General features: G+C 35.5%; 1 protein-coding gene across 3 annotated transcripts; it reads left to right on the top strand.

Annotated features, from left to right (window-relative positions):
* Positions 1-3,526: 3,526 nt before the first annotated feature.
* Positions 3,527-11,586, top strand: LOC121738309 (ATP-dependent RNA helicase dbp2-like). Of its 3 annotated transcripts, none has more exons than XM_042130283.1 (8): positions 3,527-3,630; positions 3,706-3,808; positions 5,688-6,987; positions 7,069-7,297; positions 7,389-7,547; positions 7,637-7,963; positions 8,082-8,228; positions 8,529-11,586. In XM_042130283.1, exons 2-8 carry the CDS (start codon positions 3,774-3,776, stop codon positions 8,657-8,659), a joined length of 2,328 nt encoding a protein of 775 aa, XP_041986217.1. In that variant the 5' UTR covers positions 3,527-3,630; positions 3,706-3,773; the 3' UTR covers positions 8,660-11,586. The 3 variants fall into 3 exon arrangements, with proteins under 3 accessions (XP_041986217.1, XP_041986216.1, XP_041986215.1); XM_042130282.1 differs by having other exon boundaries at positions 5,568-6,987; positions 7,637-7,951; XM_042130281.1 differs by having other exon boundaries at positions 5,568-6,987.
* The last annotated feature ends 4,301 nt before the right edge of the window (positions 11,587-15,887 follow it).

The following is a 15,887-nucleotide window of genomic DNA, read 5'->3' as shown; positions in this document are numbered from 1 at the left end:
TACATTTATTAACCATTAAACACAAAATTTAATATAAAACAAAACTTAAAAAATCATCTATACATACATATACATACATACATACATACATACATACATACATACATACATACATACATACATACATACATACATACATACATATAAATAAAATTGTAGTGTCTGTTTGTAATATTGAAAGAACCGTTTTTTACTACATGTATACAGGGTGTAATAAGACCACTTCCGATAACTTTGGGGTATGATTATACTACATTTTCTGATTACGAATATGTATTTTTTTTTAATTTTTTTTTTATTTTTTTAATTTTTTATTCTTTATTTTTTTATAATTAAAACCCTTTAAACATGATAATAAACCACATAGAAAAATATTTTAAAATATTTTTTTAAATTTTATTATTTTTACCCCAATAAGCATTTGCAAGCGCACGGTCAACGTTCTCGTGTTCCGAGTACATACCCGAGAACGTTGACCGCGTTAATCAGCTGTTAGCTCCGCCCTACGCACGCTAAGTCGAAAGGTCGTATGCGACGAATGACGATACACTACGAGTTACGACTTACGACAGAACACACAGAAACCCTAATGTATGTCTTTTCAATTTCAAACCCATGAAGGTCACCATGACGTGGAACTTAGAACTCTGACCTCTGACCTCTCATCTAAGCTACTTGCAGTGTTAAGAGTTTAATGGTAGCTCATGTAGAAAACTGTAAGTAACTGTCTGTGCATGTGTAACAACTTACGACAGTATGGCAAACTTCTAAGATTATTAGACTAGTTAAAAAGTTCATCGTAAGTAACGAAACCTATGCGGATGAACTGTTTATCCGCAATCGTCACTTATCAATCGAAATAACAGACGATACACGAAAAAACCTCATACATAAAACTGGCAATTAACTTACGTGAAAAATGTTGAGTTCAAGTGTTCTTACTTCTTTATGCATTTTGAAAATAGTCCTTAACACCAAGCAATAAGACCAGTCACTACCAAGAACGTCAAAAAAACTTCTCGTTAACGAAATGTATCAACCACCACAAAGTATTTTATTACAACTGAAATAATAATCAATTATTAACACTTTACACAATACTACCACGTTTTGATACTTGAAGTAATTGTTAAAAAATCAAACTTATCTCCTAACAACTCTAACAACCTATTACCTCAATGCTCAAATGGCTACTAAATTAAAAAATCTATTTTAATTTTTGAAATAATGTTCGTCGTGTATCGACTTTCGGAAGTAGTCAAAGGACACCGACCGGCGGCTTGCTTTGATCGCGGCGCCGACAAAGCGCGCCGCTGTGCAGGTGCCCGACGCACGTGTCGCTAATCCATTTCAAGGACAATCTAAGTGTTGTACCCTATAAATTCAATACTATTTAGTCGATATTTAAATTACCATTAAATAATAAAAATTATAACTATTATTTAGTAGAACTCATCTCATTTTTTAAATTCGATACCTACATTACAGTGATAAAGTGATTGTTATACCGTGGTACGCGTTATGCGCGTCTAAAATACTTTAATACCTAATTAATTAAATAACTTTTAATTATTGTCGCTTTTCTTAATATTGAGTAGGTATTTGTTTATTTTTAGTTTGACAGTAATCAATACGTACTCGTATGTAAAACAATTAATACGATTTATCGATAAAAAAATTATCGATTACTCAAAATATTCACATTGCACAGGGATACATCCCTATTATTTTACAAAGTTTTTTCTTCAATTTTGTTCAGTCGGCTGTCTAACACGCGCCGTGCTGGTGTAGGTACTGTGACGTTTTTGTTTAAGTTTTGTAATTTTACGTTTAGATGTTGTCATATTATTGCTTGTTTTGTGTATTGTTAACTATTTTTTTAATGTTTGTAATTAATAACGAGCCGTGACAAGATACGTCCGATGAATGTGCGATGCTTTAAGGAACAGGTGAACATCATCGTCGATAGACGATAGTGCGGTTTAAACAGTGGAATAAAAAGTGTTTAAAGAATTGGAATGTCTCCTGTAATTACTTTTGTTAAGTGTTGAATAACTCTGCAATCTACATCGAGTTAGATGGATCATGGAGCACAGTTCGAACTGCATTTCATAAAAGCAGACAGCTGATCACAGGTCAGTGAACATGTTATCACGTATGTTTTCCATTGATAGGTATTGATAGGTGCAGTAGGTAACTGTGTATGTATTTTTACAGATGTGTAAATCGGATGATGATCGGATGTGAATTATGATTTCTTTTCCTTTTTGGCCGGAAGTAAAAACTGAGTATTTTTGAGTAAAAAATTGAGAAACGGTAATTAATAAATTGTAACATTTTGTTAAATCGTGTAAACTATTGTAATTTATCATTACAATATTGGTGGTTTATTCACTAGGTACCTACGGGCTAGGGTATAGGGCACACCACGATCAGCTGTTTTGTCTTAACTCATGACTAGCGCAGAGCCGCGCGCGCGGTATTCGGCGCGGGCAGCGCGGGGGGGCCGGCTCGGCCCGGGGTTTCATTCATCGGCGGCGGGCGATATTATCGCGCATTAACTGCACGCATTATACATTGCGTGTTGAAAATTTTGACTATTTTAAAAACTGGCGATTACATGAAAATTTCTTGCACCAATGGATATATCTCATGCCCTATAATAACCCCACGAAGTTATCGGAAGCGGTCTTTTGACACCCTGTATACGATACCTACACCAAAACTACATTTTTTTTAAATTTTGTCTGTATGTCTGTCTGTCTGTCTGTTTGTTCCGGCTAATCTCTGAAACGGCTGGAGCTATTTAGCCGGGACTTTTTTTGGTAGATAGCTGATGTAGTAAGGTGTAACTTAGCCTACTTTTTAACCGACTTCCAAAAAGGAGGAGGTTATATTTAACTTTTTTCATATTTGTTAGCGGACTATCCATCTTTGTTATTATACTATGTTAACGCGGACGAAGTCGCGGGCAACAGCTAGTATATAATATAAACAAAAAAGGTATAAAAAAATATAAACAAAAAGGTACAAAATATAGTAAGTACAGTAAAATACTATAGACTTGTAAACCTGTTTGATTTGAAACTATACTCTGTACATGAAGGTAAAAAAGTTCTTACTTACCCAATCACTGCTGTCCTGGTCATACGCCGAAGCCGAAAACCTAATAAAAGTGTACAATTAATAACCACTCGCACACACACACACACATACACACACACTTTTATAAATATATATATTTTTTAAGAATAAGGATGATTTGTTGATAAGGATGTTTTTTTGTTTGTTTTCTTTATGTTTCTGTTGTTCTAGCCGCAATACTTACTGTACTCAATTAAACTCCCCCATAGGACAGGCCTCGCCTAGTTTGGGGGACCGTTATTTGTTAAAATGTTTGTAAAATTATCATGGTGAATAAAGACTTTTGTATTTGTATTTATTTGTAAATACCGTTTAACGGAACGGAATATTGGAATAGCCAATCGCTATCCGCCATACGGTCTACTAAATGGACTTCCTTTTCCGTCCGCCATTTTCCACTTCTATCGAGTTGTTCGTCGCCGGGATAAGGAGGTCGTCGAATTGAATGTTAAAATAAAATAATAATCATATTCTCTCGTTTGAGAGGTGAGTTATTTTTATGGCGCTTATTACTAATTTATCATTAGTTTTAACGAAAATGACAATAAATTATTTTTACAGATATCTACTGAAGCTCTTACCACCACGTACCTATTTAACATCCAGCAAGAGGAAGCAAAGGCATCATCATGCAGTACAACAGCTTTCACAATCAACACCCAATGTAAGATTAGAAATTAATGCTTTTTTGTAACTTGTCATGCATCAGGTATCGTAGAATCAATCTTGTTGAAGCACATCGGTACTCGGCAGCCATTTTGTCTTATGTTATAAATACAGCTGATGGAGGAACCTTTCAATTTTGAAATTATATCTTATTTTTACTTCTGTGTTTTGAACCTATGTGTCTTACTTTAAAATGGATACAATTTTTTAAAACAGACTTATTGTTTGTATAGGTACTTTATAATATGCGATAGCATTAGAATTTCTAGGCGTGTTAATTTATTGATTTTTTCTATTCATACCTACCAACCAGTGATTGGGTATTATGTAGGTCATAGGTACTCATTTCTAATAGAGTTGCATTTTTCACAATTACTATTTCTTATAAAGTGTATTTCCTCATTAATCTCATTTTATCAGTTGAAAACCCTATTTTAGATCTTACCTCTCCTTTGATGTCGGAGCTTAAAAGCCCATTTCTTTGCTATTATGGAACAATAATTAGTTGAGCATTCCATACAATTGTGCTATTTTTTAACTGAATATTTAAATTTAAATACATGGAATTAGACAATGTGTTAATTAAATTCTGAAAAGCATCTAAAATAAACCTCCTATTTTATTCAAGACTTCCAATGAATATTAAAAAAAAAATATGTACTATTGAATTAAATTAAAATCAACATTCAATAGAATAATTTAATTGAGAGGTTCTTATTACTGTAGTTAAACTGCTTTTGTTAAGTAAACACTATAAATGTTCGTTTAGTAGTGGCGGCATACAATTTTTTCGTGACCCGTTAGTCGTGTCATACGCCATAGAAGTTGGATTTGTCTCGCCATAGATGTTGCAAACCTTTTTTGTTTGCAACATATTCTATGGTAAGTTAGAAAAATGACAGCCCCTACTTTTTTTTTTCAATTCACAGAATATTCAGAAACGAAGCCTTTGTATTACGCGGAAAATTAAGATGGTGTTGTTAAGAAAATAACCTTCTAACATGTAATTTGAGGGTGATATTACATAGGTCGATACTTCCTATGTCCTTTCCCGGGACTCGAAAGTATCTCCATCGCTTTCAGTAAAATCGGTTCTGCGGTTTTGGCTTGAAGAGGTAACAGACAGACAGACGGACAAACTTTCGCCGTTGTAATATTAGTGAGCTGTGCCATACGCCACACGTTAAAAAAATATATGTATATGATACGGAAATGAATGCAGCTTAAAAAAGGGTTGACAATGGTTTACTTATTCGTTTCTGAATATTATGTGAATTGAATTCACATAATATTCAGAAACGAAGCCTATAGGCTAATTAAGCCAATTTTGTTCGGAGTAGAACCTTCTAAAGTGTAATTTGAGGGAAATAAAATTGTTTTCTAAATGACACAGCTGCCGTGTCATCTGCACTGAATCAGTTAACTATAATAAAAATTAATACATACAATGAGCTAAATTCATATTCAGGGTCATTCAAGGACACATAACTTTCATAGCAAATCAATATTTAATTTTTATAGAAAACCTCGCAAATTACAAAAGGTGGTATATTATTTATTGTGCCTTCCTTAGGTTATTGTTTGTTAATTTTTTTACCTATTTTTTTTTCTTTTTTTTATTATATTATTATTTGTATTCTTTTGCTGAATAAAATTTTGCTAACCAAAGTTTTTCTAAAATGCTAAAAATTTTTGGAGCCCCTAAAATTCTACACTTAGAAAATGGCATTGACTTAAACATTTAACATATGTTACAGCTTCCGACCTCGGTTTGACCGGAATGAACAATTCAATAAAATGCCAGTTTTTAATCCTATGGAATTTGGAGGCCCTAAAAATTTTGCACCAAGAAATGGAATGGGCAATAAAAATTTCAGACCAAGGAATGACTTTAACGGAATGAGGAATGATTTTAACCATGCTAAGAATGAGGGACCACACAATGACTTTGGAGGACCTAAAGATTTTAGGCCTAAAAATCAATATAACAACCAGCAAAAGAAGAATGATTACGAAAATGACAAGCCAAATGGAAACATGCAATACTTTAATGGAAAAGGGGAGTTTGGTGGTCCCAGACAGCAAAACAACTTCCAGAAGAACAACTACGGCCAAAAGAACTTCAATCAAAACAATGGTCAACAGTCATATCAAAAGAAGAGTTACAACAACAATCAAGGGGGTGACTTTAATGACCGCAACATGCAGAGTAGGAAGGCAAAACATCCTGGAGACAGCTTAGTAAAGCCTATGTGGGACATGTCTACCTTGGACACAATCCAAAAGAATTTCTACAAGCCTCATGCTAATGTTGAAGGACGCTCTGAAGAGGATGTGCAAAGATACCGTGCGGCTAAAGAAATAACAGTGAGTGGAAACAATGTTCCACGACCAAATCAAATCTTTGATGAAGGTAATTTCCCTGACCACATTCTAAACACCATCAAGGAGCAGGGATGGGAAGAACCTACCGGCATTCAGGCTCAAGGATGGCCCATTGCTCTTTCTGGCAGAGACATGGTCGGCATTGCTTCAACTGGTTCGGGTAAAACTCTTGCCTATATGCTGCCTGCTGCTGTTCATATTGTTCATCAACAGAGAATCCAGAGGGGTGATGGTCCAATTGCATTGATTCTGGCACCTACCAGGGAATTGGCTCAGCAGATTCAGTCAGTAGCTCAAGCTTACAGTGCTCGGGGATGCATCAGGAACACCTGTCTATTTGGAGGCTCTCCTAAAGGACCTCAAGCCAGAGACTTGGAAAGGGGTGTAGAAATTGTGATTGCCACTCCAGGCCGATTGATTGATTTCTTAGAACGGGGAACAACTAACTTACGTCGCTGCACATACCTCGTACTAGATGAAGCCGATAGAATGCTGGATATGGGCTTTGAGCCCCAGATTAGGAAAATCATTGAGCAAATCAGACCTGACCGCCAAGTTCTCATGTGGTCTGCTACCTGGCCTAAAGAGATTCAAGCTCTTGCTGAAGATTTCCTGACAGACTACATCAAGGTCAACATTGGATCATTGAATCTTTCTGCAAACAACAACATCAAGCAAATAATTGAAGTTTGTGAAGAACATGAGAAGGAGAACAAACTTACTAATCTGCTCAAAGAAATTGCTTCTGAAAAGGACAATAAAGTTATTGTATTTGTTGAGACTAAGAAGAAGGTTAGTTTCAAGAACTTCATTGATAAATATTCATCACTTATAATAACTATTACTTATAATACAATTCTTTTTTCTTTATAGGTTGATGATATTGCTCGCGTAGTGCGCATCAATGGATACAAGGCACTGGCCATTCATGGTGATAAGTCCCAGCCAGAGAGAGATGCTGTACTTACCGAGTTTAGGAATGGCTCTACTGCCATTTTGATTGCCACAGATGTCGCAGCTCGCGGCCTTGATGTCGAAGATGTTAAATTTGTTGTGAACTTTGATTATCCTAACTCATCGGAGGACTACATACATAGAATTGGTATATACATTATTGCCTCTTTTTGACAGACATTGTAACCTTGTAGCGTGTAAACCTATAGGAACTTATTTTAATGTTTGTTTTTGTCAAGGTCGTACTGGTCGGTGTCAGCAATCTGGTACTGCTTATACCTACTTCACTAGCGGAGATTCCCGTCAAGCCAGAGCTTTGGTCGCGGTACTCCGGGAAACGGGACAGAACCCACCAGCTAAACTATCAGACATGGCTAGAAACAACAACAATAATTCTGGTTAGACTTAAACCTTAAATTTATATTTAAAAGTTATAAATGTTAAAGTAATACTAGATAATATGCTTACTTAAATATTATTTTTTCAGGTCGCAACCGTTGGCAACAGCGTAAAGAAAATAACAGCGGCGCCAGCTCACCTCGTCAAAAGAGCAACAACCAATGGAACAACAAGATGGCCATGAACTCGAATGACGAAAGCCAAAGTTATCAAAATCATAACGCAAGCCAACAATCCCCACGCTACAATAACCAGAATCAGAATCAAAACTACAGACAAAACAATTACCAAAAGCAGATGCCCTTCCCGACACCCAATGTTTTCGAGTCCATGGGAAGCTACCAAGGCGGCTACAACAATGGATACCAGAACACATACAACAACCAGAACGCGTATGGCCAGCGTACGTACGACAGTAAGAGTTGTTCATTTGCTAGACTAAAAATTTTGAGCTGCAGAGCATATTTTGATAACCTCTTTTTTTGTAAATATTTTACATTACATTATGATACTCACAAAATATTTTCCAACAGATCGCAACAGTGGACAGCAGTACCGCAATGGAAATAACGGCATGAACAAACCGCAGGGCAGTGGTTCGTCGTACGGCTCCCCACCACCTCATTTCACAGCGCCACCCCACTTCTCACAGATCCACCCACACCACCAGGACATGCTAGGTTTGTAGTCTCTAAAAAACTAAAAATGTGCTATTAAAGAAAATTGGCATAAAACATGATTTTATTGGGGTTTTTTCTTCTCATAATCCATAATGGCAACAGGTAGGCACTTGAAATATTCGAAAAATCTTTAATTATATTCGTAATTTAATTAAATAATAAAATAAATAATTCAGGGGGGCAAAAACACAATTTTTTTGCTCTATAACTGTACGGATCCCTTTGTGGGCGAATCCCATTCGCACTTGACCGATTATTTAAAACATCAGTTTGTGATTCTAATTTATCTGTTGTGTACAGGAGGCAAGTTCTACGGCGGCGGTGTCAGCGGCGGCGGCCCCTGCGGCTACCAGGCTGCGGTGGGAGCGGGCGTCCCCTACGCCCACCTGCCCCCTGGCCCTCTGCTCTATGCTGCACCAGTACAGCAATAATTTCATACAAGAAGTCACGCGAGACCCCTCTTAAAGGTTTGCTATTAGAGAGGGTCTCGTTATTATTATAAGCACCCAATATCTTTCATTTTGCATCTTTTTTGTCCTCGATATAAAATTATTTCTGTACTTAGCTTTAACACTCTTGGATAGGGTCGCCCGCCTGCTTGCGGTGGTTTTTCTCTCGTATGAGGTAATCTTAAGATCTGAATGAAAAAACAGAAACGAGAATAATTTATGTTCCTGAGTTCTAAATAGTTCTAGATTTATTGCAAGATTTGTTGCAATAAATGAGGGATGTATTATTTTTTAATAACATAATAATTGATGTTTTTGGTTAAATTTTCTTTCTTCAGATCATTTAGGTATTAAAAATTAATGTGGTAAGTGTGTTATGTATTAGTTATAAATCTTGTGTTCTGCTGGCCATGTATGTTGAGTGAAATTGATAAGCATTTCAGTAATTCATTATTGAAACATTTTAATTAAATTCAATTCTAAACTTGCCTTACATTATATATTCAAAATTGTAATTATTCAGTCTCATGTTCAAAAAATATAAAAATGTATCATAGCCCGTAGGGTCGAATATTACGGGAGATATTGTGTTTTTTTTAATTTGAAGTGGTCAGCAGAATAAAACTAGAAAGTGGAACAACTGGACAAGTATGTTTCACTAGTAGAGTTAATCATAATTATATTATCCGTTTAGAGTAGTTGATGTGGCTACCCACTTATGTAATCTCGGGTGCCTTCGTTTTTAAAGTGTCTGTATAATGTACGAAATGCACGAAACATTAGAAGATGATTGAAATTATAGAAATGAAGGTTAAAAGGCAGAAAATAATATTTTATATAAATTATTTTTATTGTTAATAATGATCTTATCCAGTGAAGATATGGGACAACTTAGAGTAAGAATTTGATATATTTCAAAACAATCTGTATTGCCAGATAAAATTGTGAATATTTTTCTTACGTACTATGACGTCAATGACATTTAAAGTCATATTTTCAAGTTTTATTTATATCGATATTACTAGATCTAATTATATTAATGCCTAGGTACGTTGTTCGCCTACGATCGTTCCACGTAACAATAGCTAGGACTCAAATTGAAAGTAATACAATATTTCATAACATACTGAAAGAATGTAAATAAATGCATTTAATTTAGAGATATTAATGATTTGATGGTTATAAATCTGACAATGATTACTTTCTAGCCTTTAGTAAAGTAAGCGGTTTCTCAAGTGTTTTTTGAGTTTCCTTATATAAAAGATAAATATTCACATAATTTGTCTAGTTTTTATACTGGACATCCTTTGTACGATAAGGGGTTTCTCGGGCTAAACATAGTGTCAATTGGTACAAAACATACTTGAATCAGGTATTATTATTATGTTAGAAGCCCATTACTGTCCAAAGAGATAAAAAATCTGTGATATTTCATTACTTGTAACCTGTCGTTGCGTTCGTCAATTGTTAATGCATAAGAGCACTTCCTTTTGTTCGGAAAGTGTTGTTTAGACAAAAGTATATTTTTTGACTATTTGAGCGAATTTCAAGAAGAATGTTTGAGACTACAGAGTTTGGAAGTCCTTCGCAGATATTTTGTATGGTAGATGTAAGATTTAATATTTTATTGTTATTCAGTTTTATTTCGAGTTTACTGTAAGGTGACGAAATTGTACCAGTTGTAAGATGGGACGTAATAGTTATTATCTAGGAATCCGTTAATAATATGTTAAGTAAATGCATCTGAAAGATACGACGATGTAGTTTTACGGACGGGTTTGAACAAGGGGTGTAACAACTCTGAGTGGGTCACGCCTAATAGACGCACTAAAATTGCGGGATTCGCTTTGTTATTTATGTACATTATAAGAGAAAGACTGCATAGAAAAATGTATATTTGCATATTATATTCATCTCAAAGATGATCTCCTAAGCGAACCGTGTCCTTGGTATCATCGTTAGTTTTATGCAAGTTATTTATACAAAAAGTTTGAACCGGGTCGCGTGTAGTTAGAGATACCGGAGGCGCTGGCGCACCGTAGGACGTGCCGGCCCAGTAGGACGCAGTGACAGCCGCGCCCGCGGCCCGCTTCCCGCCCCGGCGGCTGTATTATTGTGTACAAAGTACTGCACCCACCTCTTCTAAACAACTGTGATAATAACACTAAGTAGCATAGCAGGCGATTTGTATACTAGTTACGTCCAGGAGAAGGAATGACATCATATCTGACATATTGTATGTGATAGTAAATATTATGTAATCAAGACGTGTTGTGTTGTTTTGACACGTTATGGTTATTATGCGTTTTCTCTTAAACAAGACTGATTATAATTATTTCTTAATATTTTATACAAGTTCCACTTCGACTGAATGAATTAAGATTGTCTGTATTGGTAGTTCTCTCGTGCTGTGTTTCACCGAAATTTATTATTCACTATGTTGGATATGTGTCAAAACGCCTTTCTATATGGTCACCATGATAAAAATTATATTATTTTTTCTTTTTCATTTATTGTGATTGCAAATGTTGTTGACAAATTTGCGGCAGCGACAGTCAAATACTAAACGTTGTTAAAATGTTTTAATTGTTGTTTATTTGCAAAATTTTATTTATTCACAGATAACCGTAGATTCATGCTTTACGATAAATAATGTTAAGGTTTATGTTCGGAACTTTCATTTTTGTGAAAAATATACATAGATTTTTAAGTATGTGGCAATGCAGATCTTCATAAATATTGATAGTATAAAACCTATATCAAAGTAGTACGTATTTATTTTTTTAGTAAATGAGAAAATGTTTTGTTGATAACTGTCCCAAAGGGAAGTCTTCTGAATGTTTCTGAGAAGTGCATTTCTTCTATGTAATACAGTATTAAATTCCAATTAATAAATTGATGTGTAATAAAAATCAAATTATGTTTTATTTACTTCCACTACAACAGTCAACAAAGTAGTTGTAGAAATTGCGGGAACCGCAATTTCTGCTGGAACTTATTCCGGGTGGTTAATTGATTCGTTGCAGATGGCACGTTTCAGTCCGAGAAAGTTTGATTTAAAAATTGTGATTTTATTATCTAGTAAGGGTGGGTTGCACCAACTTAAGGCGAGGATAAACCCCAATTTGTTATTCCGTGACTCCCGGTTTACTTAGTTCCAATATAATTACGAAGCGTTAAAAAATATGAGATATAAAGCACAATATTCAAAATACCTTAAACCATAAACATTTTAATAAAACGTAATACTTTGGCTGTAATTAATTTACAAACCTCCGAAAAAACTATTTCATCGAAATATAAGTATTAACTAGGATAATTGTACATTTTATTTAAATAAATTGTTAGCAAATCTATATTAAAAATTCTTTAACCGAACAATTTTGTTTCTTAATATTTATTTCCAAAGATATTTTAAAAAAAAAAACCGGCCAAGTGCGAGTCGGACTCGCGCACCGAGGGTTCCGACAGCTTAAAGGTATTATAGACCTGAGTATTTGGTATGAATTTCAATTTAATACCTCTACGCGTTTATGAGGAAATGGGTAGTAAGTTTAAAATTATTAAAAAATATATATTATGTGATGTAACTAAAAATTTATGGTTTTCGTAATTTTTCCTTTATCTATGCTATAAGACGTTGCTTCGTACCAAATTTCAAGATTCTGAGTTCACGGGAAGCACCCTGTAGGTTTTGATTCCCTTGCAAGTGTCGAAAATTTGCGGCATAAACGGCTGTATCTTTTGATTGCGTTGGCTTAGAAGTTTGATTTTTTCACAGCTTCAAGGGACAGTAGACCTGAGTAATTGATATAAATTTCAGCTTCATACCTCCACGCGTTCCTGAGAAAAAGGGTCTTGACAGACGGACAGACGGACAACAAAGTGATCCTATAAGGGTTCCGTTTTTTCCTTTTGAGGTACGGAACCCTAAAAACATGAAAAATAGAGAAGATCCGCCCGTGAACTTACAGTTTTATGCTAAGCTAAAATGAATCTTATTGCGATGTGAATACGCTGGGTCTTTGGTTGTGTGCAAGGTTATCGTTTTTGATTGAGATTAATCCCCGCCTTAAGCTGTAACTGTAAGAGTCAATTTATAATAACGCAGAGTCGATTGTCGAAGCGCGTCGAAGTGTCAAATTCGCAACAAGTCGAACAAATGCGCGCGATTCGCCAGAGTGCCTACAGTGATGACGCGTAGATTCGCCTGTGTGCGCTTTGGTTGAATTTGTTATGTTCAGTTTTAATAATTCGCTTGGATGCGCTTCGACTCTGCGCTAGAAGCGCGTCGAACGAACGCGCGCGGATTCGCCAGACTCACCAGTCACAGAGTGCCTACAGTGATAAGGCGGGTCCACACCAAGCGAGCCGCCTCGGCCGCGGCCAGCCTCGCGCGGCGTTTTCGCGCGGTGTGGACGTTGTTCGCCCGAGGCGGGCGCATGCTCACGCACGGGCGAGCGCGCGCGCGTCCGAGCCGAGCGGTGTCGGTTTTTTTAAATGCTCAAAGGCGCCTCAGTCGTTAGGCGGGTCCACACCAAGCGAGCCGCCGCGGCCGAGGGATGCTCGCCGAGGGCGAGGCGGACGGGCGTACACAGCAAAGTTGCCTCGCTCGAACATCCCGAGCCGCTCAGTTGAGCACAAAGACACGATGATACCGAAACATGTGACGTCCACACTGCGCGCGGCATCGCGAAAGTGCGCGCGAATGCGCGCGCCTTTTTAAATTCTCAAAAGTTATATGTGCGTTAATTTGTTATGTTCAGTTATAATAATTCGATGCGCTTCGCGCTTCTCTGCGCTAGTATAAATTGACCCTAACTTCTCCAAGCGGTCGCACGCTCTTTTGTAACGGCAGGGGTCGCGCGTAACCTAAAAGACGTCGTAGGTAAATTGGAGAAAGAAAACACTTTTGATTCAACATTATACATTATTTCATTAATTTAATTATTACTTACTCTAATAATCAATTCATCCAGAAAAATAAATGTATTTTAGTAAAAACTTAGTTATAAAAACCGGTGACCCAAAGTAGCTTATCTTGTGTGAACAGGGGCAGAAAAAGTGATCGGAATTTTCTTCTAGTTCCGATTTTTTCTTTATATACTTGGGCCGGCCTCAAATTGTCAGAAATTTCTGATCAGAAACATATGAACTGCCATCCGATCGAGTACTCTGGTGTTTCGTCCCAACCAAGGTTTTTGGGCCCAGTGGGCCCAATCACCAGATATGAATTTTTAACATTTTTTGAATCTGGCGATTGGTCCCAAGTAATTATTTTTTATGACTTTTGGGCTTATGTCCGTAGGACTAGCGAAAAAGTTGTAGATATGAATAAAAAACAAAATAATTGCTTTGTATGAAAGCATTTATTACACACTAAATGAATTTAATATGATATTTAAAGAAAAATAATACAATGGACATGTATAATATATTAAAATCTCTTATGACATAAATAATAACAAAAGTACTTATTTTCTAAATAATCTAATTATACTATTATTGTATAGTTATTTCCGAGGCCGAATTTTATTTATGATTTGAATACAAAAAAAACTTCCCAAGTCTATCGTACAACTAAGATGAATCATTTTACTGTGGGAAAACAACAATTAAAATTTCATGCAGTACCTATTAGAGCAGGTATTTTTTAAAAACTTGATTCGACGCAGTATGTTTAGGTATTATTACTAATAATAATAATATAAGTTTTAAGGTGTTAGATATTTTTTAGTGTTAGATATGTTTTGGATCAGAAATTTCTGACAATATGCGGCTGGGCTTAATCGGCATAGTCTCTTCTAACAATTATTATATCTGACTTAAATAAATATTAAATACAGCCCGTCAAAAAAGTCACGACATTAATAGAGTCGCCACTTGTTTCCGGTGTGGCCTCTTATGGTCACACTGTATCCAGTCACTATAAAAGATTTTGATAGGTACTTTATATTAAGTACAGTGTAAAAAACACGTAAATATTATTATGATTTATATAATAATGTAGTTAAGAAAATTTTAAATAATTATGATGTAGTTATAGTGTGTTTAATTTACGACATTACAAGAAACCTATGTAAAGTATTATAATCTTTGTATATGTCATAGTCTGTCTCTGTCAAGAAAGTGAAGAAATTAAAAAGTGGCAACATCGAAGTGTCATCCCTTTCAAATCAATCTAAGAAAAAAAGGATGACATTACGATGTTTCCACTTTTAATTTCTTCACTTTCTTGATGGACTATATAAAAATGCAATAGCTCGATTAAACGGTTGAACCGATGTGGCTAATTTTAGTCTTAAAATATTCCTGGAAGTCCAGGGAAGGTTTATAAGTGACACGAAGTTCACCGGGACATCCAGTCACTAGTGAGACATAGTATGAATTTATAGCACCTGTTATTTAAGTACCCTCTCCCTGAGAGCTGCAGGGCTACTTTGATGACTGCCAGTGAAAGCTCACTCCTTTTTTATTAAGGAACTACTTATTTTAAGAAAATACAAAAAATAAATAAATTAAAAACACGGTTTTGTTATTTTAATAAAATATGATAATCCAAATATTCTATAATGCAGCCGGAAACAGAATCATCGCCACTTTCTAGGTCCATGTAGTTACAGTAGTGGTGTCACAGTGAAGAGGCACTTTCATCTTGCTTGCATCAGCTCTTCAATATCCTAATAAAGGGTTAATTCCCACTTCTTGTATTTATTTTCAGTGTTTTTTTTTTTCAAAATGTTAGCATAAATTCTCCCAGTCATTTCGGTTATTTCGTTAAACGCTTTTTCTGCTACCTGTAAACATAAAACGTAAAAATTATAATATTATATTACGCTGCATCAAAGTATTAAAGGAGTTAAGCACATATACTGTGACGCGAGAATTTTATATACATCTAAGATGTATAATTAGAATTACGCAAAGCACCTAAGTCAAAGTATCAATCATTGTTAGGCTCGTTATATGATAGATTTCTTTGACAGTTCATTGTTTACGTAAACATAGGGTTTATGTAAAATTATTGCTTTATTAAACTACATAATACTTACTCAGGCTACTCAAAATTGCAATAAACAATTAAATTAACTAACAAAATTTATAAAACAAACGCTTAACTACCTGCTACTATGGTGATTGAGCGATCAGAATCGGAAATATGGACGCGAGAATTTCAGTAATATTTTCGCATTTTACTATTTTTCTTCAA

Source organism: Aricia agestis, chromosome Z, assembly GCF_905147365.1.
Source record: "Aricia agestis chromosome Z, ilAriAges1.1, whole genome shotgun sequence".
Lineage (NCBI taxonomy): Eukaryota > Metazoa > Arthropoda > Insecta > Lepidoptera > Lycaenidae > Aricia > Aricia agestis.
This window is presented reverse-complemented; position numbering and strand designations above follow the sequence as displayed.